Raw genomic sequence first — 24139 nt, forward strand, 5'->3', positions numbered from 1 at the left:
GTGCGTTTCATTCACGGGGGACTTAACTTTACCATGTACTAGTTCCTTTCTCACGGAAGTTATCATTCTAAGCAAAGGTGAAAAATTCAGAATCTTAAGCCAAAAAGATTCTCACATGTGTTGTAAAATTATATCCTGCATTGCTGATAACCCAGAGAGGTCCAATAAAAGGTTATAACCAGTTTGAGACTGAGCAATAAAATGAATGGGAGTGAGGGGACAGCAGAAAATGAGGGGATGACACAAAATAAGCTGACCTTTTCTGGTCACAACTGTTGGTTGCAGGCTGACATTTATGGTCACCTAAATCTTCTGAGATTGTTCCTGTTGATAGTACAGTACAAGTAATAACTGCACCTCAAATTTAAGTTTGGCTTATGACAGGGGAATATAGATTTGTTCAGTATGGGACCAGCATGTAATGGTCCAGGGTAGCTGACCAGGGGAGGATGATAGGCTGTTTTCATTACTGCTAGATTATTAGCTGCCAAATTTTAAGTTGTACCGAAAAGGAATACATATTATCTCTTCACCCATGTCATTTATTTTTCTGCAGGCTATATCTGTGTGTGGGATGGTAGGAAACTGGGAGGAAGCAGGAGATAAGCTGGCCTCTGTGAGGAACCATTCTGAGTTGGCTTTCCTCCTGAGAGAGGAGGGCTGGGCGCCCAGGCCAGTGAAGGTAGAGGGAGAAGGCACACCTCTCTGTTTTCTGTCCTCTCTCTGTCATGGCTTTATTAATCTGTTAATACGGTATATGCAAGGCATCCTGGTCCTGTTATGTCTTATATGCCTGATATGTGCCAAGCACCGTGCTAGACCCCGGATATATGCAGATAAATATGGCATGGTCCGTGTTCTTAAGCAGCTTGAGACCTAATAAGGCAGACAGACATGCAAAGAGATAATTTCAATACATTGTGGCGAATGCTATGTTAGGGGGATCTATACACATTTCGTCATCATCAGAATTTGGTCATTATGCAGAAAATGTAATTCATGAATAGTGTATTTTTTGTACCTTTTAACATTTTATTAAAATATAACTTTGGGGGGCTTCCCTGGTGGCGCACTGGTTAAGAATCCGCCTGCCAATGCAGGGGACACGGGTTCGTGCCCTGGTCTGGGAAGATCCTACATGCTGTGGAGCAACTAAGCCCGTGTCACAACTACTGAGCCTGCGCTCTAGAGCCCCCGAGCCACAGCTACTGAAGCCCGCGCGCCTAGAGCCCGTGCTCCACAACAAGAGAATCCACCACAATGAGAAGTCCACACACCGCAAAGAAGAGTAGCCCCCGCTCGCCACAACTAGAGAAAGCCCAAGCACAGCAGTGAAGACCCAACGCAGCCAAAAAAAAAAAAAAAGCTGCTAAAAAACTATAACTTTCTATTGTTATTTTAATATGATACTTTTTTCTGCCTTTTTCCTTTTGATTCATAGGTCTTATTCATACTTCATTGAAGTCTCAATGGATGAACTTGATTGGATCAGAGTTATTGATCATTCGCAATATCTGTGTCGTTCTTGGCAAAAGTTGTATTTTCCAGCCCGTGTCTGCAGGTTAGTTCTCATGGCTTATAAATGATTTTGATGTTTGTTTAAAGAGATCTGGATGTTGAGAAACAGATTTCATTTTTCTGTCTCATAGAAGAAAAGTTTTCCAGGATATCAGTTACGAAATGCGTCCCAACTAAAAAACTTAGGGATACTATGGAAAATTAAGCATCTTAATATTTAGAATGTACTGTGGAACTGTTTTGTACCATATTTATGTAAAGGCATGTAAATGAATAAGAAGGGACGACACACTGAGAAGTGGAAATGCTTTTTAAATTCCATGCTATACCTTGAAAGCAGAGTTATTGTTAGGGGGTGCGTTCTTTTCACAAAAGCCATGAGAGATATTTCTGGAGGCTTCCCTGGCAGTCCTCAGGGCCAGGAGGAAATTTTTGGATGCCATTGTGCATGTTCTTTTTCTAGGTCAGTGGATATCAGTGGAGTTTGAAAGAGCAGGTGTTTCTAGTGGGGTTGGGTTTGGGGCAAGGGAGGCTGAGCTGGTGGGGCTCTAGGCTCACACCCTCCCTACAACCAGAGCACCTTAACTTTTATTGTCATTATGTATTTTAGCTCCATGTAAGTTTGTTTTTTAAAAAGTACTGATAAGCTATTCTAACATTTCATATTCTTACTTTAGGTTTAAGCCATGTTTTAAGCTTTCTTTCTGAAATTCTGCAAAACCAGTATGAATAATGAATTTGGGAGTTGGGAAAGGTGGTTAAAGGCCCCTGAAATTCTGTTGTGTTTTTTCTATTGTGATTTTCCCCTTGGAAATTTCCCTCAGATATTCTTTACCCTAAACTCAAGAGATTGAAGGCAGAAAGTGATTGGTTCGTTTAATTAGGTGTGTCAAGAAGGGATATGGTGGGTGTAAGCCAGGGAGCACGTGGAGCTGGCCCCTTACCCACTCCGCTCCACACCTGTACTCGTGACCCCAGCTGACATCCCTGTGTGGCTGAGTTGGAGCAGATGGTGATGCCCCACAGCACTTAGCTCTCTCGGTCAGAAGGCACCCTTATACTTATTAAACGCATGATCAGACAGCATCAGGCTGAATTCTTACTTCTACCGCAGGAACTCCACAAAACCTTTCAGCCTCTGGTACAGTAAAGAATGTCGCCTACATTTTTTTTATTATGGGTGTGACTGGACACAATATTGTTACCCAAGGATCCTCTTGTGTGGAAATGAAGAAAATCAATTTCATTTCCCCAAAGAGGGACTAAAGTGTCTCAGGTCTAGCAGTTGCTCTTTTATCAGAGGAGTTTTGAATGGATTAAAATGAGAGGGACAAGAAATTGAGTGAAGATTCTGTATCTCAGAACTGCCTAGGGATACTTTGAGAGTGACAGAGGGGCCCCGAGGTAGAGGAGGGGATTGAGTCTGCATCGACTGACATTATTATGGCTGTATCAGATTAAAAAATAAGCAGCATAACAACCGAAGTGTCTGATGTGGACCAAAGGACTGTGTGTTTGTATTTAATTTGAAACACTAGGAACACGACTCCCAGAACAAATCATCGTGACTGTAATACCAGCTATGATAGAGGCTGTGTGCTCTACCCACCTGAAAACTCCTGCTCTGTGGAGGGAGACATGTACCCTCAGTCGTGATCTCTGGCTTTTAGAAAATATAATACCTCTTATTTATTAATGGGCATTATTTATACTCCCTTTTCCTTATTTTTTCTCTCCTATGTGGCCTTGCGTTTGTTGATGTTGCTTCTATGTGTTGTAGAGCCTGGCTGTTTTCATGATTCTAATTTTTGTCTTGGTATAGCCAGCTCCCACGCTGGTTGAGAAAAACTGAGCAAAGGTGATGTTAGAGACAGGGATAACAAGAAAAGGAAGGAGTCTTGATATGCATTTTAGTGAGAAAACGTTTTAATATTTATAACCACTTTAACTTACTATGTTACTACATTCCTTCATAAACTCTGCCTTTTGTAATAGTTTGTAATTTTCGAAGTATTATAAAGTGAACTTAAGAATAAGTCCCTATTGATTATCCAAGGATGTCTTATGCTTGGTGTTTCTTATCTTCACAATCATTTATTGACTTCCTAAACAATGTTCTAAATACACTTCTTTCAGGGACTTCACTGGGCACATATAAATTATTTCCTTAGCACGTAAGTGTTCAGTTTGCATTGTGTTCGTTAATTTGCACATTTGTATGTCACCTTTGTTCTTCAGTGTCCTTTGCGTGTTTGTCTTGCCTCTCATACTAAAATTACAAGCTCTTGGAAGCAAGGAGTATGGATTCTAATCTTTCAGTATTCTTGCACAGTTCTCAAGTTATGACCTTGTATGCAGTAGGTACTCTATAAATGTTAGCACAGGTTTGGGGTCAAGGCACTGACCAGGTAATGAAGAGAGACTGATTCAATATTAATATGTATATATATTCATTGGTGCTTTTTATCCATGTATTTGTTAAAATGTATATCTGTGCTGGAAAACTCTGGAGTGGTAAATGGTTCTGTACTCCTTGCAAAGTCTACTTTCTGTTTTTTCTTCAGGAAGCTGAATTTCGATGTTAATTCTGAAGGATGTGAGTGTTGTATATTGATGAAAGATTTCATCTAATATATTCACTAAAGAAGAGATACTCTGTGAATTGTGAGGTTACCCAGCCCTCTCTCTTGAGTCTAGGTTGAACTGCATGTAAATCAGCATCGGGTAGTAGGAAAATCATGGGCTGCAGAGTTAGAGCTCTTCTCAAATCCTGGTTTCATCTAATATCAGCATTGTGATCTTAATAAAGTTGTGCCTCTCCAAGCCCTCATTTCTACACCAGTGAAACAGGAATAACAGCACCCTTCCTGGGGTCTGCTGTGGAGGGTTAGATGACAGAGCATATGTACAAGTACTGAGCACAATGCCTGGCCCAAAGTCGAGGCTCAGTAAATAGTTGTTTTTATTACCTTTTCTACTTTTTGAGACTCTGAACTGGTGTTTGGCCTTCAGAGAAAGAGAGTCATCCTGCCATTCTCTGTGGCCATGGTGGCTCTCAGTGGTGGCTCTCAGTATGAGGAGACTGTTCCTTATCTCAGGAGTGTGGTCCTTTCAGCACTTTTCCATATTGCCAGTCCACACACATGCCTTCCATGGTTCTCTTTATCTTAGTAATCTGCCCATTTGTATGTTTCCAACAGTTTTCATACATTTTGGTTTTGGTAAAGCATTTTTAAATTGTGGTAAAATATATATAACATAAAGTTTGCCGTTTATATATCCTGTGGAATATAATTTAGTCAGCATTTGCCCTCACCGAGATAGTGGTGATAAGGATAACGTCAGGCTTCAAAGCCAGAGTGATGGTCACAACCACAACAGTGAATGGAGGGAAATGGTCTGCTCTTTCTTTCTGGGTCCTTGTTAGGAATGGATTGTGGGTCAAGTGGGGACTGCTCAATGTAGCCAAAAGCTTAGACTAATAACAACCCCCTAGCCCCCAGCTGGAGATGAAGAAAAGTGATGTCAATTTTGGTACAGTTTTTCATATGATACTCAGAACCATCTTATATCTTATCAGCTTTGCCTTTTTCAGGAAAAGGAAATTTCTGCTTTACCCATAAATTCCCCAACCTTCAAATTGTCTTCTTGGCTATCTAGTAAGCTCTCTTCAAGTCCTTCCACAGCTTTCTTAGTTGGTAGAGCCTAGGACTGAAAAAAAAACACTAACAAGGAGTGGAAATATTGAGTGCCCTGGGATGCTTTAACTTTTTTTTCTGGCTTTTTTCCACATGGTGCTGGTAATTTGGCAGCTGCAAAATGTTGCTGAAATATGAGAAGACTTGAAAACATGGATGTGAATGCGTGCAGAGGTAGCCCACATATGGCTGGTAGCTGGAATTACAAAAGTGAACTTTGTATAAAACCTGGGAGTTGAGGGAGAGGAATAGTGGGCCTAAAAGCACAGTCCTTAAGAATATAGCTATTGAGAGAGGGAAGGAAAGAGTAGGTGGCAGACAGGTTTACTGCAGGGGCTGGTCAGAGAGTTAGAGGAGAATCCGGGGGAGCACAGAGGCCAGAAAGGGTGTTGAGAAGGGTGCAACTTGACGGTTCAGAACATGGCACAGGATGGGTGAACTCACTTAACACAAAGCTGAGCTTCTTTCTTCCTTTCCTTTTGCTTTTAATTATCAAAATGGAAATGTCTTTTTATGACATTTTAATTATAAAATTATGATGTAGTACACATTTTAAATATTGATAAAGCTTGCCCTCTGATAAGGCTGTACTCAGTTTCTACCAATAGCACATAGAATTGCCCCTTCTCCAAACCCTCACCAATGCAGGCATTGTCAGCATTTTGCCAATGTGATTTATGATTTGTAAAAAATCGTCTTACTTTAAGTTGGATTTCTTTTATCATCTGTGAAGTGTAGGGTATCTTATAATACTTGACATTTGTTATTTCTCGTTTATAAAAGCCTGTTTTTGTCTTTTGCATATTTTTCTTCTGGGGTGATTATCTTTTTGTTTTTGGCTTGTGAGAACTTTATGTTGGTATGTACACCTTGATACGTATACATATATATATTGTATATATGCGGTGTATATATACATGTAGATGTATATTTGTGTATGTATGATTATACTTTTGCCTATCATGTACTGTGCAATTTGTTATTAGTTTTTAGTGTTTTATTAGTACTTTTTACCATATAGAATTTTATGTTTAAAAAAATGTAGTCAAATCTGTCAGTCCTTTTTATGGTTTCTGGTGGTCTGATATCATGTTTAGAAAGGTGTTCCTCACTCCAATGTTAAAGAGTGTTATATTTTTATAAGTTTTTTCTGCTACTTGTTATTTTTATCCTTGTATCTAAATATTTAATCCAGCCAGAATATTTTTCATGTATATTTTCAGATTAGGGATAGTCAATTGACTAAGACCATTTATTTAATAATCATTCCTTACCACACTAGTATGAACAGCCATATTTATCATGTGCTAAATTCTAGCATATACTCCACTCTGTTCATTGATTTCTTTGACTGTTAATGAAAGTGCTTTAATCATTGTAGTTTTCCCTTCCCTCCTTTTTCTTCTTTTCTTAGAATGAGAGATTATAATGTGCCAAATGTGTCATGGAGAAAAGGGTGTTGTGGAGCATCTGTTGGCCTGTCTTCTAGTCTCAGTGGTCACAGTAGAGGTCATAAATGATGAAAAACATCTCACTAGAACGGTTCTACTTTCACTTACAACAAGAAATTTAGGCATGCTTCACCAGCTAAGAAAATAGATTTTTCTTCATTTATTCATCTGTTTATTCATCCATTACTCACTCATTTCACAAATAAGCTCCTACTTTGTGCTATGCTCCTACTTTGTACTGGATACTGAGGCCATAACACTGAAGAAGACTGCCAAGATTTCTGCTCTCATAGAATTTGGGAGGAACAGGTATAAACAATAAGAACACAACAGGTAATTGTAAATGTTGTGAAAATGATACTGTGATAGTGACCCAGGGTCAAGAGGAGGAGAGTGGTTATTTAAAATAGGTGATCATGGAAAGCCCGAGAGGGGAGCTGGGTGTTTTAAACTGAGATTAAGGAGGTGATATACTCTGGTCATTGTTGTAGATATGTAGGCTTTCTTTGGTGTACATCGAATGTTATTCAAGAGTAACTGGTTTACTCTAAGAGGCCTCATTAAATGAATACTAAAACTGTACTGTTTTTTGGTTTAGGGCACTTTAATCTCTTATTGCTATCATACATTCCAAGTCCCCTCTCATCCCGGCCATCATTAGATGCAGCATAATTTTTTTACCCATTTTCATTAGATTATAGTACCTAACAGTGCTATAGATCTACAAGACATAAAACAAATGAGAAAATAAACATTGCTGTTTATGGAAGCATTCTTTCCCTGCCATATTAACCTTGTACAAAAGCATGTGTGTCTTCCACCTTTTCTCTTTTGTTCTCCCCCTGACCCCCTGGGCATTGATATATTTATTTACTTTTAAAGGTAGACAGTTTTACATTAGTCAGTGGTTCACCAGGATGCTTTATAATCATAGCTAGAATTATGCCGAGCCTTTACTTTCTTTATATGATTGGTGTCTTCAGAATTCAAGAAATGCCTTATTCAGTTGTAAAGGAAGAAGGAACAGTTTCACTTTTTAAAAGTAATCATTTTAGTTCACACTTAGTTTGAATTGTATCTCCACCTACAACTTTGATACCATAATTGAATTAGTATAGAGCAACCTGCAGACAGAGGAACAGTCTCTTCTAAGAGTGCAAAGCAAAATGTAGCCACATGGTGTCACTAAATCATAACAATTATACTTGGGGCTAAAGAGAGATTAAAATTGCTTTTTTAAAAATAAAACCATTTTTAAATATAAATTTTCTGAAGTCTGTGATTTGTGAAATAACATGTGAAACTATTTGTACTATTTAAGTCCTTCTACTCATGTGGAGCATTAATTATGCCTGAAGTCCGCAGAGGTACATTCAGGTGCTAGCCAGCCCTTGACTTGTCGTCTGCCAGGTATAGCAGATATGTGGGCTTCTGTAGTAGAGCTATTCAGTTTCATACAAATAAGTTCTTTTTTTTTTAATCTTCCTTTGGAATTTTGAAATAAATAGAAGAGTAACTCAAAGGAGAGAGATCCATTAAATATTTATAAGGAATCAGGGAGCAGAAGAAAGGAGGAGTGAGGAAAAGAGAGAGAGGGTTACAGGACCTCAGAGGAGAGACAGGAAGAGAACAGTCTAACATTTATTGAGTATCTATTGTGGGCCAGACGCACATTGCTCCCTTGCATGATTCTCATGATAGCTCTAGGAGAGAAACACCACTAACTACCTTCATTTTACAAATGAGGAAACTGAGCCTCAGAGAAGTTAAATATGCAGGTCTATGACTACACAGTTAACGTCACAATCCTACGTTGCCTCTGCAGACTGTGAGGTGAAGAAAGAGCTCTGCTTAAGGGTAGGGGGAGACATGGAGCCCTGGAGAAGCTCTTGCCGCCTTTTTGGCGGGAACGGTTTCCAGGAATGCTGAAACAGAGGGCCTGGGGTGGCCACACTCTGCTTGTGCTGGCCATAGCCACCTGCATGACAAGGATACTGATGAGGGGGAGGAGGAGGTTGAACAGTTGGGGAAGTTTTCTCTTTTAAAATGCCCCAACGGGAGTGTAGCAATCCTTTATGTATGTTTTGTCAGTTTGTCAATAGAACTTCGAATTTTCCTGCCCCTTTCTTCGCCATAAGATCATTTTAGACTTTATTATTACAGAGTGAACCTGGTGTTCTTAACTCCTGATTTGTTTTTCTTCAGCTGTATTTATTTATTTTTTAATAAATTTATTTATTTTATTTTATTTATTTTTGGCTGCGTTGGGTCTTGATTGCTGCGTGCGGGTTTTTCTCTAGTTGCAGAGAGCGGGGGCTACTCTTCATCGCGGTGCGTGGGCTTCTCATTGTGGTGGCTTCTCTTGTTGCGGAGCACCAGGCTCTAGGCGCGCAGGCTTCAGTAGTTGTGGCGCACGGGCTTAGTTGTTCTGTGGCATGTGTGATCTTCCTGGACCAGGGCTCGAACCCGTGTCCCCTGCATTGGCAGACGGATTCTTAACCACTGCGCCACCAGCTGTATTTAGTAACAAGTTTCATATATTATGGAATTTCTCTTCACAAGATCTCTTTACATCTTGAATTGCTTTTTTTTTTTTTAGTTGAGGAATTTTCTATTTATTATTTTCACTTAGGATCCTCTTATTAGACCAAAAATATTTTCCACTGTGTTTTATATTCCGTAAGACCTTTGAGACATGGCTGTTTGTACTTAAGTTTTTCAGCTGAATCTAGGCTTTTTGTTGTTTCATTTTTGTTTAAAGGATAATAACATGTTGAGCTTCTTTTGTGTGTAGTGGAGGACTTGAAACATGAGAAAATAGAACAGGGTTGTCCTTTTTCTTTGCATTTTATTTTATAATTTTAGAATATAAATTAGTATCTTTTAATAAGTGTGAGATGATGTTAATAACACCAATGACCTGTTATTACTACCACAAACAGCCGTTGTATGTTTTTCATTCTGGAAGGGCAAGAACTATATATGGTAGTGGTACAGTTGCTTCCCAAGCAGTTAGGTTCAGGATTAAGTTCAGATAGTACCCCCCTAGTTGATCATCAAACATCTTTTTTTTTTTTTTTCTAAACTTTTACTCTCTCTAGTCATTTTGCTTTTTTTTAAAATTTTTTTTTTTAATTTATTTATTTATGGCTGTGTTGGGTCTTCGTTTCTGTGTGAGGGCTTTCTCTAGTTGTGGCAAGCGGGGGCCACTCTTCATCGCGGTGCGCGGGCCTCTCACTATCGTGGCCTCTCTTGTTGCGGAGCACAGGCTCCAGACGCGCAGGCTCAGTAATTGTGGCTCATGGGCCCAGTTGCTCCGCGGCATGTGAGATCTTCCCAGACCAGGGCTCGAACCCGTGTCCCCTGCATTGGCAGGCAGATTCTCAACCACTGCGCCACCAGGGAAGCCCCCAAACATCTTTTTTTTTCCTGCTTTCCCTCTCCTCAATTCTACTCTATTACTTATAAGACTTATTCATTCATACATTTATTCAACAAACAGGTATTTATTGAATACCTGTTATATTGCAAGCACTTAGTTTAGTTGCCACCATAAAAGGGTGAACAAGACACAGTTGCTGCTCTCAAGAATTTCATGATATAATAGGAGTGACAGCTTTCTAAAGATTGATAAAGTAAAATATGATCAGTGCAATAATAGAGATATTTATATTTATATATATTTTATATATATTTATATACATATATGTATATGGTATGCTGGAGCATAGTTATGGGTGATCCTACTGAAGAAAGAATTTGGACAAAGGGACCAAGGGATTGAGCAGGAAAAAATAAGGGGAAAAGGATTCTCTTTGTTCTCTTGCCAAAGGCAGAGTGTGCAGTGGACTTGGTCAAATCTAAACTCTTCACCCAAAACTCTCCATCATTGGGCCCTTCTGCTTCTTTAGCTTCATCTTTGGTTCTTATTAGAAATTCCCTGCTTGGTCTCACCAGTCAAAATCATCTATTTAACGGGAATTCCCTGGCAGTCCAGTGGTTAGGACTCCACGCCTTCACTACCGAGGGCCTGGGTTCAATCCCTGGCTGGGGAACTAAGATCCCACAAGCTATGTGGCGTGGCCAAAAAAACCCCCCAAAATTCTCTATTTACCATCTACCTGCTCATGCCTTCTACCTATGTCCCTAAGCTCAAAGAAAGTATGTGACTGACAATTCTCCCTTCATGGGACCCTGAATAACTGTTTCAGATATCTGGGACTTGGTTTCAGTTAAAGTTTTTTTTAAACTTCTTTCAACAAGACTAGAGGATTCCCTGTGAAGAACCATAAATTAGGTTAATTTTCACAAGTAATATTCAGAGAATAGTAAAAATTCCCAAGAAGTGAAGGAAAAAAAAATCCCTCTGCTGGAGCCAGGATTTGAGCCAGTGTGTCTTTTGCTTAGAAAAATAATGCATTTTTGTAGGTACTTCGTTGTTGGGTACATGCTGTCTGTAAGGAAGTTAACATGGTTGTGTCAGTTTTCCAGTTCGAGATCTCCTTTTGGAATCTGTTTTGGCACTGTAGCTCTCGCAGCACTTACTTATGGAACTTAGGAAATCCTGACCCAGGAAGCCAGACACTGAACTATTGGGCATGGGACTGTGGGTCTGTCAAGTAGAAAGCAAGGAAGGAATAGAAGACAAACCCATCTGGGACTTCAGGCTCCTTCATATGACCCAGGGGCCTCCAGCACAGGAAACAGAGGCAAAGGTGAACTATAGAAATGGGAGCAGAAAGCCAGTAATTAATGGAAACGGTGGGGAAGAGCTTCCAGGACCTCCATCCCAGCTTCGGGACTGAATGAGGAAATAATATCCGATGAGTGAGGCTTCACTCACTTTTCTTTTTGGAAGGTCGAGAAGAAGGACTGCTAGATCTTAGAGGTAAAAACAAATAAACAAACTTGGACACAGATTTATTTGTGAATTACATAGCCATTTTCCAATCCTGTTTACTTTGGAAATGGTAATCTAAAGAAGATACTGGTTAAGTAGTTAATAATTCTCTCAATGGAGAGTTAGGCCTACGTATATATTTTTTAAATTAATTAATTAATTAATTAATTTTTTGCTGCGTTGGGTGTTTGTTGCTGAACGCGGGCTTTCTTTAGTTGCAGTGAGCATGGGCTACTCTTTGTTGAGGTGTGCGGGCTTCTGATTGTGGTGGCTTCTCTTGTTGTGGAGCACGGGCTCTAGGCGTGCAGGCTTCAGTAGTTGTGGCTCGCGGGCTCTAGAGCGCAGGCTCAGTAGTTGTGGCTTAGTTGCTCCGCAGCATGTGGGGTCTTCCTGCACCAGGGCTCGAACCCATATCCCCTGCCTTGCCAGGCGGCTTCTTAACCACTGCACCACCAGGGAAGCCCCTAGGCCTACGTATATTTAAATTTCACCCCACACTGCCTAGCATTTATTGCTCTGACCTTTCATAGCATTTATAGCTTGAATCATCCAATTTAACCATTAATTACATAATATATCTTGTATGCCTCTCTAATTATTTTGTGGTTCCTGGACCTCACTGTATATTCCTTTGATAGTAGTTGCTCATCAGATATCTTGTTGAATCCCTTTATGCCTCTAACATTCCTGAATGCAGGTGGTTGGATAATAATCTTTTTTTTTCTGGAAAAATCCTTTTAACACTGCTGTTTTTTCCAGTGTTAGAAGGCGATACTAGGAAACGAGACTATTTTATTCTTTCCACAGAAAATATGCTTAAAGAGAACTGTATGTACAAGTCCCATGGTTAATACAATCATCAGAGCTTTCTCAGTCATCATTATAAATGGTACAGGTTCTCTAGATCAGGGTGCTTTCTGTGGATACAAGGTTAGCTCAAGAGACAGTGGACCAGAAGTGAAACCAGATTGCTTGTCAGCTGCCAGCAATTCTGGGCAGAGTGCCAGACTTGGTTCACCTTTAAAAATTCATCTCCCAGTATGAAAATAGAGGGCTCGATCCCTGCAGGGAATGGTGGTAGCATGAACACTTGGACTTCCTTTGGCCCAAAGTACTTTTATTGATGCTAGGAAAGGTGGGGGAACTGATCAGTGTGGACCAGCAGCTTTGACCTCATTTAAGAGCTGTAATATTTTCTCTAGCAGCCTTACTTCGTTATGTTTCAAATTATAATTTCATAAGTTAATAACTGTACTTCCAGATAATGTGGGTCATATATACACATGAATATGTTTTGCCTGATAGGAAGGTTTAATTTCTAATAGTCATAGAAATTCTGTGCACATTATGAAGCTATTAGGATGTAACAGCTGTTTTAGTTCATTTCACCCTGCAAAAGAAATGTGATGCAGGCTAAAATGATCAGTAATTATGTATTTTGAAAGCTAAACCTCCAGTTATAGAAAGAGCTAATTTACACATTGGATAGTGATAAAACTACAGTAAGCTATGAGTTTCAAAGTTAGTGTTATCTCCTACCTAAGATTATGAAAGAGAATCTGTACCAAAAGACAATCTTTTCCTCTTTGAAATGCTCTTTTGCATTGCCTATTGTAATTTTGAGGTTGGAAATCAACAGTAATGAAGAACTGCTTGATATCTTTCTAAAGAAAAAAATTAGAGGGTTGTTAGAGGGAGTAGGATTTAGAAGGATTTCACTTTATTTCTGTTGATCAGTGCCTACCATCTGCCTTCCATTTAATATTACAGAAGCATGCATGCGTTTCCCAGTTCTGAACAGATGATGTGCATGGTTTGTTGAGATATATGTATATTCTGGATGTGTGTGTGTATATATACCTACGGTGCTTAAAATCACAGTTGAAGTGTAAAACAGATAATGAGTCTCCATTTGGGGCTAATTTGCATATTCAGCTCTTGTACACAAAATAAAAGTCTACAATGACACTGATTTTCTTTTCTACTTTAGAATTGGCACTAACCAGCTGTCAACAAATATTTTGATTAAACACTTTTCTTTATTGGAGAATTTTGGGGCACATTCTTTGTATAAACATATTGTTTTCTTTGATTTCAAGGGACATATTTTCAGTATGATTTATAGATGCATCACACCGGTAAGCTGTCATGCACAAAAATATATTTTTCTCTGTAAACTTCCTTTTTACCATTGATTTCTCTAGGGCGAAAATATGGCTCAGAACAGAATATTCCAACTCAGGATATTTGCCTGAAATAAAGGTGGTAAATAAATGTATAAGCCTGCTTTAAGTAAACCGAAAAATTTAAAGTTATAGATTCATAAACTGGACTTTTCCAAGAGATTTTTAAAGATGATTTAACAGTTCCTTTTATACATCTAAGATGTGATTGGACTACAGAGATTATGTTAGAATTTTGACATATATTCATCTAGTCTGTCTTCTGTGTGTAACCATACATGAACATGTTATTTATATAAATGATATCATGTAGTACATATAATTTTGAAACGTTGCACATATGTATATTCATTGTGGCTGTCGTTCCATGTCAGTACATAAGTATCTGCTTTATCCTTTTTTAACAATAGCACAGTATTCTAAATGTACTGTTGTTTACCTAACTAGTCCCCTATTGAGGGGACTATAAGGATGTTTCCGGTTTTACCTTTATAGAACAGTATAGTCTTTGCTCACATATCTGATTATCTCTTCACATAAGTAGAGTCAGAAGATACGACCATCTTAAAATGTGAAACATATTGGTAAATGCCATACAAAGCATTATACCAGTTTATTCCCACCAGCAGTTTATGATAGTACCTATTTCCCTACATCTTTGTCAACAATGGGTATTATCATTATTTTAAAATTTTTTGTCAAACTGATAAGTAAACCATAGTCTCTCATTTGTTTTATTGTGCAGATTTTTTATTATTTGTAGAGTTAAACAACTGTGCATCTATTTGTTGATAAGCATACATATATTCATAGAAAAGATGAAGTTTGAGTTGACCTGAAAGGATGGGTTGAGTTTTGATTGGGTAATTTTAGACGGCTTTTCCCATGAGGTCATCTGGGAAAGTGGTTCTCAACCAGGGGTGATTCTTCCCCCCACCAGAACACATTTGGCGATGTCTGGAGACATTTTTGGCAGTCACAATTAAGAGTGCTGCTGGCATCTAGTGGGTAAAGCCAAGGATGCTGCCAAACATCCTACAATGTACAGGACAGCCTCCTACGACAAAGAATTATCCAGCTGAAAATGTCAGTAGCGCCAAAGGTGAGAAACCCTGATTTAGGAGAAGCTTGTAGTAATTCCATATGTGAAGAGGGCTTGAATTATGTTGTTTTTGGTTAAAATGGAGAAAAAGAATCACTGAGAAAGACATTTCAAAGAAAAAAACAGTCAAATTTGATGCCTGATTGAATATGGAGGGGGAAAAAAAGAAATTGAGTCAAAGAGAGCTTCAACGTTTAGAACCTAGGTGGCTGGGAAGTGGGATGACATTGGTGGAGAGAAGTTGTGAGGGAACCAGTTTGAGCTAGGTGGAGAATTGTCACTTTTATATAGTGAGATTTTTATTTTACACTTGGTGCCAGGATTGTTTTGGATTTTGAATTAAAAAATCGCTAACTAGTACCAAACATTTGGTTGCAAACAATTTCCTCTTTCTGAAATGTGCTTCTTTTCATCTCTGCTACTGAAATCTTGTCCCTTTATTTAGGAAGCTAAAATGCCATTTCCTCCAGGAAATCTTCCTTGATCTCTCCAAATGAAATAAAAGTATTTTTTTCTTTATTTATTCAACAAATACTTACCAAGTGCCTGCTAAGTGACAGGCACTGTGCTAGGTACTGGAGCTGCAGTGGAGAGCTTTAAACACACATCCCCTCCCCTTATGGAGTTTAAAGCTTAGTAGGAGAGTCAGATATTAAACAAAATAACTACAAGTAAAGGAAGAATCATAGGCTATGATAAATGCAAAGATGGAAAAATACAAGTGAGCATTAGTGCCAAAGCAGAAGAATACAGCTTCAACTGGACAAGACAGGGGAGATCTTTTAGGGAAGTGATGTTTAAGTAGAGACCTAAGTGATGACTAGGAATTAATTAGGCAAAGGCACGAGGGGAAAGTGTTTGGAGCAGAGACAAATAGGAAACCCTTGAGGAGGGAAATAACTTGGTCTGAATAAGAAAGTGAAAAGAAGTTAGTATGACTGGAGAGCAGTGGTGAGGTAGAGGGTTAGGTGGGTAATGACCAGGTTGTTTAGAACTGGAGGGCCGCGTTAAAGAGGTTGTAGTTTATTGAAAGTGCAGTCCCTGGGAAGGGTGCTAAGCAAGGATGTGACATGATCTGGCTTAAATTTGTTAAAGACCTTGTCTCCTTTGTGGGGAATGGTTGAGGTGGGTGATAAATGGGTTGAGGTGGGTTGAGGTTTGTAAATTTAAAAAGCTGGGACGTCCCTGGCAGTCCAGTGGTTAAGACTTCGCCTTCAAATGCAGGGTGTGCGGGTTCGATCCCTGGTCGGGAAGCTAAGATCCCATGTGCCTGGCACCCAAAAAACCAAAACATAAAACAGAAGCAATATTGTAACAAATTCAATAAAGACTTAAAAAAAAAAAACAAAACTGTAAACTACCAAAATACCCATCAAAAGGGGAATTCATTAAAATTAAAAAGAATTAATTGTATCCATATGAATTAACCTAGAAGGATTTCCTTAAAAATTGTTAGATGAAAAACACATGATGCAGATAATGCTTCTTTTGTCAACCAACTACCATATATACATATATACGTATATATATACTATAAATGTTTATATGGATTTGTATGAGTATAGAGAATGGTGTGGAAGGATGTACATCAAACTTTAATATTGATTATTCAGGAAAATGAAGATGGGGTAAGGAAAGTAGAAAGATATTCAATCTTTATTTATCTTTTGTTATATTTGCTGTAACATCATTTTTTTTTAATTGAAAAGGGGTTGAACTGTTTAAAGAAGAGCTCTAAGAGGTGAGGAAATGGAGAAAGAAAAAATGAATAACTTAAGAAACTTTGCTGGGAAGGTGAATAAAGATACAGGAAGGAAGCTGGAAGTAGATGCGTTTTTAAGAATGAGAGGTACTAAAGCATGTTTAAATGCTGAATAGAAGGCTCCAGGAGAGAGAAATTGAAGAGGGAGAGAAAAAGAAAGTCAATGAAATGAGTCACCTTAATATTGTGTGACAGGAGGAAAGAAAGAGAAGACTACTCTGGTTTCATACTGCGAGTGCCGGTGTGATGGCTTCTGTTTTCTTTAGGATGAATGGAACAGAGTCATCAGCTGAGAGTGAGAGGGGAGGTGAAGGTCTGAGTAGAGTGGATAAAAGTAGGAACTAGGTGGTGCAGACGGTGGGAGAATAAACTTTGTAGGGAAATTCTGTATCATGTGAGGTCAGGTTGACTGTCTTGAGATTGGTCAGCATGGTCTGCCAATAGTGGTTCCATCTGCCTTGTTGTGTGGTTTTCTCTGGTTCAGTTCAGTTTCTTAGGTTCAGAGAAGTAAATGGTTGAGGGGTGGGTGGGAGTTTGTCTAGTCCAGTGCATTAGAAGATGGGAGGGGCAAGAAAGTGGAGTATTTGTAAAGACCCAAAAGAAAAGTCTAGAGTTAATTGCCCCTGGGACAATAATAATAATTGCCCACATCCAGGTACTGTTTTCAACTTTCTATTTTTGTCTTATAGTGACATCACTGCCTTGACCACCAGTGCCATTTTTAAATGTATGTAAAAACAGCTCTTTTGACATGACTATTAAATATGAACAAGATGTAGCTATTTTCTAGCTTTCTTGTAGCTCTTGAAAACAGATCCTGGGGCTTATCTTTAAATATAAAACTTATGTAAACCTGTGTGTGTGCCCAGAATTTGGACAGAAAGCAAACTAAGAAAAAGCAGTAGGTTTAATTGAAACTGAGAATATGGCCCAGATGGTGCCTGTTGCCATCACCCACATCGTACCTAGAAGGGTGGTGCAGTGTTTGCAAACTTTTCAATTGCTTGGTCAATTGAGAGATTATTTTGAACATTGTCATTGAAGAGTACTCATTATTTGACCATTATCCCATTGGTTTTATCAGTTTGTTATTTATGATGTCATCTTAGAGAAGACATGACCAATAGATGTGACATCTTAGGAACAGATCTTAGGAATGTGTTTTACTGCTGTCATAATGTGTTTTAAAATATACCCTGCAGAATCTGGGTCTGAAGGACTCTAAGTCACATATTGATCTTTGGAGGTTTGGGGTTTGTTTTTTTCAAATACAAATTGTAGATGTCTTATTTTAAAAATGACATTATCTGAGAAGTGTTGGTGATAAGATGGATGCCTTCTGCGTACTAAGTGCTTTTACATAAATTATTTCATGTTCTTAAACAACTTAAAGAACAAAATTAAGTTCTTAAAACATCTCTTCGAGGCAGGTGGGATTATTCTCGTTTTACAGAGCCTCAGAAAGGTTACATGCTTTTTTCAAAGATCTCAAAACCAGAAAGGCCTAGGATTCTAACCCAGATATGCCTAGCTTCAAAGACAGTTATATCATATAATGTCACTGAGAAAGAACCCATTCACATACCTAAATAATGTTTTCCCTCTTACTTGTAAAGCTTAGCAGGTATGTGCTTAGGTCTGGGACCTCATTGTTTCTTAGAAGCTTTGTTTATAATACTGCCTTTATCAAGGGATTCTGACAAAGTCCGCATAATGATATCCTAACCTTGTCTGTACAGACAGAGCCTCATTGGAGACTTTTTGGAGGCTATATACTGTCATGCCTCCAAATGCCTGGAAGAAGGAGGAAAGTTACTGTTTATTAGCTTAGATATGGTTTATAGCACAGGTAATACCCACAATTTTCCAGACACTTTAAGTATTTCATTTGATCTTACCTGGGAGCTAAGCATTATTGTCCAACTATTGTATTTCACAAATGAGGAATGTGAGACTTGGGGAGCATAATGAACTTACAATTACACAGCTAGATTACAACATCTGGGATTGAAGCCCAGGTCTGTTTGACTGAAAAGATTTTTTTTTTTTTTTTTTTTTTTATGCACAATGCTGTCTTTTCCATCTCTGCTTATCATCTTATGGCATTATCTTTGTTTTTTGTGAGGCTTCAAAGATATTTAAAAAATTGTTTTATTCTGGACTTCAGGATTCTGAAATAATAGCTTTTACTGCAGGGTGATAAAAACACACACACATAAACACACACTTTATAGGATAAGGATAATATCCATATGCTACGTATTTTTTAATCTTCTAAAAGCACTTAGTTCCCTCAGTACCCTCAGTAGATCCAGATTCTGGCAGCTGCCAGATAGACATTTGGATGCTTAAATTAATAAGTCAAGATTTTAATTTTGCTGCTATGGTTAGTGAATGGTGCCAGATTAAACTCATTTCCAAAGAGTGAGATGCATACTAGGTATCATTTTATTCAGTCTATTTATTTATACTGTGATGATAGGGTATGCAGACAGGCAGTATTAAAATGTTAGGATGTGCTTCTGGGATGTATTTCTAGTCCCCTGAGAAACTTTTCCAGTTCCCAAAGACAGCAGCATTTCTATGATGACTGTGGCCCTCATATATGGGGTTCTCTTGTTATCTGAATATTTATTATTTCATGCCATGTGGTCGCAAAGGTTGCATAGGGAAATAGAAGTTACCATGATGTAAAAATGTTTACTGATTAACTGTCCACGTGTAAAATTAGCTCCCACTCAAACATTCATTTCTTGCCCGTCCTGTTAGTTATAATGTTTCACTGATTGTTGGAAAGATGTAAAATCATTGTACCTATTGCAAAGTCAAATAGCAGATTTTGCAAAAATACTGGAGATAAAAATTTAATGAAACCAAGGAAAGTGATGTTGAAGAACTGCTGCCAGACTTGTATGCAGAGCCATTGGCAGTGAAATTCTGGCAACGTTAGGCTAGTGAACAACTGAAGAAGAGAAAATCCACCAGAATAATGACATGTTAAGCATTTCAAAAGAAGGATCTGACTATTAAAAATTAAGGGAAGTTTGGTGATGTCCAGGTATTTTTGGAAGAAACTCTCTCACTGTATTTGTGCTCTTTATATAAATATTGTCTGATAATTGTTTACTGCTACAACTGCTGCTGCTGCTACTACTGCTACTTTGGTTGGTACATAGTTGCATTTATTATTAAAATTTTATTAAATAGAAGATAAAATACACTAATATTTGGTATTTCAATTTTTTACCTTAATGAAAACCTTTTTTTCCCACATTCACTCTGAAATTTTGGTCCCTACTTTAAAAGTCCTTTTCAGATAATTGTTGTCCTCGAATAATGAGAACCTCCTGTAATGGTTATATACTTCATGTATTTATATGTCGTTCCTCTCCATTTATGCTGTTAATGAACAGCAGCAACAAAAACTTGTTTACATGTGGGGTTGACTCATCCTGAGTAATATTGTCTTTTAACCAGTGATGCAAAGAAACAGAATTTTCATGAGCAATAGTTTTTTCTAGAAGAATGGCTAACCAGCAGATTACACTTCTATCCTGGAGAAAGGACTTCAGGTCACTCATTAAATCTAAAGGCATTACATAGATAAAAATTTCCAGCTTGGGATGGTTGAGGGGAATGCAGTAGTATTGTTTTTGAAGTCTTTGTTTCTATTCAGTAACATTGCCCATAGCTTTAACATTACTCAGACCCCAAGATGAATATATTTTGGAGCTTTCTATCCATTTGAAAAGAAAAATGTGTTTGTAACTTCACCAGACTTAATTTGGCCCACTGGTAGACTTGGCAGGCTCAGCTGCAACAGCAAGAGTGGAATCTAATGTCCCCTCTGGCTTCTTTCAGTACAGCCAAGGTTCTGGATGCCCATTATTTCTAGAGATGATGTTCCTTCTTGGATTTTCTTTTATCTTGGAGTCTGTGGAATACCCCAGGGTAGTGTCAGTGGCAGAAGATTAAGTATTTTCTGGGTTCTGAAACATATGTAAAAAACATGTATCAGTTGAAATTATAATGCATAGTTGATTTTCTGGTAACTTCCAACAGCATGCAGGCTCTGTTCTAAGCAAAATCAGAAGATTGTTTTTTTTTTTTGAGACCTGCAAAGTAATGTATACCTTAAAGTCATTCTCCAAATAGAGCTCATTCACTATGACCCGCATTTACGTTCATGCTTCCCTTGAACTTAGGCCAGAATATTTATCTGTGCAATTTAAGTAGCAACACGTTAGTTAAGTGCTTGATTTAAAGTAGCTAGCATTTCAATTTATTTTTCCTTTATTAGGAAAGTTCTTCCCTTTGAGGGGGTTGAATTAGTCATTGTGTGGTTTAGATAAGTTCCTTGTTCTGAGGACAAAACATTGCAGGATTTGTGGAGTTGTCTATAGTACCGGTTTGAGAGACATATCATGAATCTCTTAATAGTTGGGAGATTGCTTTTCACTGAAGAGTCTGACGTATGACTGGCTCCTTCTCCTTTTTATGGCAAACCATGTAGCTCATGTATCATGCTAACTATAAATCTTAATTCATATTTGTCCAAGGATTTTACTGAGATTCACCTTCTTAGAGCTGAAAAGGTTCAATGCCATATGGTTTCTTTTTATTAGTATGATTAAGAATGTATTTTCATCAAACTATACCATCTGTTATAAAGAGAAAACAGGTAGATAGATTGATAATACTTTCCTCATTTTTTTGTCTTTTTAACCTCCATCCAAATAGCTTATAAGTATAAATCTCTTAGATTGGATTACTTAGAAAATTTTAAAACTTATGTATTGAAGGACTAGCTCCTTCAGGGCAGAATTTAGCCATCTTTTTGTCCCACATATACCTTGCATTATGTCACATATATAGTAAAATTTCAGAAAATATGTTGAAGTGAAGTTACCTGTAACTACAATGTTTTATGTAATATTATAAAATTACAGAAATATATTAACTGGTTGGAATTACATATAGCAGGCTGAATAATTGATGGTTTTTCATTCTCGGTCCAGTGCCTGGTCCAGAGTTGGCATTCAGTGATTGTTTCTTGACTTAGCTCATTAATTAATTGATTGATTTTTGAGATAATTTAGTCTGATGACTAAAAGAGAGTTATGAACAGTCATGTAACCTTTATTATAATAATGTATTTTAATAATCCTACAAGAACAGAATTTGGAAAAAGTTTCCTTTGTACTAAGTTTACAGTATTTATAAGGGTATGAAACACTCTTTTTTAAAAAAAATTATTTTATTTTATTTATTTTTGGCTGCGTTGGGTCTTTGTTGCTGCGCGCGGGCTTTCTCTAGTTGCGGCGAGCAAGGGCTACTCTTTGTTGAGGTGCGTGGGCTTCTCATTGCGGCGGCTTCTCTTGTTGCAGAACGCAGGCTCTAGGTGCGTGGGCTTCCGTAGTTGTGGCGTGTGGACTCAGTAGTTGTGGCTCGCGGGCTCTAGAGCGCAGGCTCAGTAGTTGTGGCACACGGGCTTAGTTGCTCCGTGGCATGTGGGATCTTCCCAGACCAGGGCTCGAACCCGTGTTCCCTGCATTGGTAGGTGGATTCTTAACCACTGCGCCACCAGGGAAGTCCTGAAACATTCTTAAAAACATAATTTTTAAAAATTTACTATTTAAACTGTTATCGAGTTTTGCTTTTATTGTTATTCTTTCCATTGAAGCTCATAGGTAATATTCTTCCTGCCTAGATCTCTGTGTTTTTAAGTGAGCCTTCAAGGGTCCAGTTCATATATATATAGGGTGGGCCAAAAGGTTAGTTCGGTTTTTTCTGTAAGATGGCTCTAGTAGCACTTAGTTGTCTTTGACTTCATTTGAAACAGTTTTGTTAGATTGTATGTGACAGCTGTCATATCAGCGTGCATTTAAAGAAAGACTTATCAAAATTGGTGAATTTTTGTGTAGCCATTTTAATATTGAATATGGAAGAAAAACAACATTTTTGGCATATTATGCTTTATTATTTCAAGAAAGGTAAAAACGCAACTGAAACGCAAAAAAAGATTTGTGCAGTGTATGGAGAAGGTGCCGTGATGGATTGAAGGTGTCAAAAGTGGTTTGCAAAGTTTCGTGCTGGAGATTTCTCGCTGGACGATGCCCCACGGTCGGGTAGACCAGTTGAACTTGATAGCGATCAAATCGAAACAATAATTGAGAACAATCAATGTTATAGCATGCGGGAGATAGCCGACATACTCAAAATATCCAAACCAAGCATTGAAAATCATTTGCACCAGCTTGGTTATGTGAATCGCTTTGATGTTTGGGTTCCACGTAAGTTAAGCCAAAAAAAACTTCTTGACCACATTTCCACACGCAATTCTCTACTGAAAAGTAATGAAAACGTTCCATTTTTAAAACAAATTGTGACGGGCAATGAAAAGTGGATACTGTGTACAATAGTGTGGAATGGAAGAGATCATGGGGCAAGCGAAACGAACCACCACCAACCACACCAAAGGCCAGTCTTCATCCAAAGAAGGTGATGTTGTGTATATGGTGAGATTGGAAGGGAGTCCTCTATTATGATCTCCTTCCAGAAAACCAAACAATTAATTCCAACAAGTACTGCTCCCAGTTAGGCCAACTGAAAGCGGCACTTGACAAAAAGCATGCAGAATTAGTCAACAGAAAACACGTAATCTTCCATCAGGATAACGCAAGCCCTCGTGTTTCTTTGATGACCAGGCAAAAACAGTTATAACTTGGTTGGGAAGTTCTGATTCATCCACCATATTCACCAGACATTGCACCTTCGGATTTCCATTTATTTTGGTCTTTACAAAATTCTCTTAATGGAAAAAATTTCAATTCCCTGGAAGACTGTAAAAGGCACCTGGGACAGTTCTTTGCTCAAAAAAATAAAAAGTTTTGGGAAGATGGAATTATGAAGTTGCCTGACCTGAAAAATGGCAGAAGGTAGTGGAACAAAAGGGTGGGTTCGTTGTTCAATAAAGTTCTTGGTGGAAATGAAAAATGTGTCTTTTATTTTTACTTAAAAAACCGAAGGCACTTTTTGGCCCACCCAATATAATCCAGGGGTCATTTGGAGTCTTCCAGGTTCATGCAGTCTAGGTAAGAGTGCTCAAACCCCCAGTTCCATTGTCTTGAAAAGTCCAAAACTTATCCTGGACTATTTGTGAAATCCCAGTCCCAGGACTTAATTCTTTATAGCTCCTCTGCCTCTCATTTCTTTTCTTCTTATATGCTAATTTTGTGTTATGTCATGTTGTCCCAGATATGAAGTTCAAGACAGCTTCCAGTTCCTCCAGAAGAGTCCTATCCAACAGAAGCATTAGAGGCCAGTGTAGACTTTCTGAGGCTTTCACTGGAAGAGAGAAGGAAAGGTTTAACATTATCTATCCCGTTATTAATGCCTTAAAAAATCTATATTAGACATTATTTTTCATTTACTCACTGAAAAATATTTAATGAGTCAGGCACCGTGCTGGGCACTGGGTAGTCAGAGCTGAGTGAAAAATAGGTTCCTGTTTTCATGGAGCGTA

At 38.2% G+C, this 24139-nt stretch overlaps 1 protein-coding gene across 3 annotated transcripts in view; it reads left to right on the plus strand.

Annotated features, from left to right (window-relative positions):
- The window catches only part of BTBD9 (BTB domain containing 9), a 409382-nt gene that overhangs the window by 58295 nt on the left and 326948 nt on the right, over positions 1 to 24139 (plus strand). For 2 of the 3 annotated variants that reach the window (XR_009701567.1, XM_061196280.1), the window contains exon 6: positions 1442 to 1561. The exons of the other annotated variant lie outside the window; for it this stretch is intronic. Coding sequence is in view for 1 of the 2 variants with exons in the window: in XM_061196280.1 (XP_061052263.1) it covers positions 1442 to 1561 (120 nt within the window). In the remaining variant the exon portion in view is untranslated. The remainder of the gene's footprint in view (positions 1 to 1441; positions 1562 to 24139) is intronic. 3 annotated transcript variants of the gene reach the window in all.

The sequence above is a fragment of the Eubalaena glacialis genome, chromosome 7 (assembly GCF_028564815.1).
Source record: "Eubalaena glacialis isolate mEubGla1 chromosome 7, mEubGla1.1.hap2.+ XY, whole genome shotgun sequence".
Taxonomy (NCBI): domain Eukaryota; kingdom Metazoa; phylum Chordata; class Mammalia; order Artiodactyla; family Balaenidae; genus Eubalaena; species Eubalaena glacialis.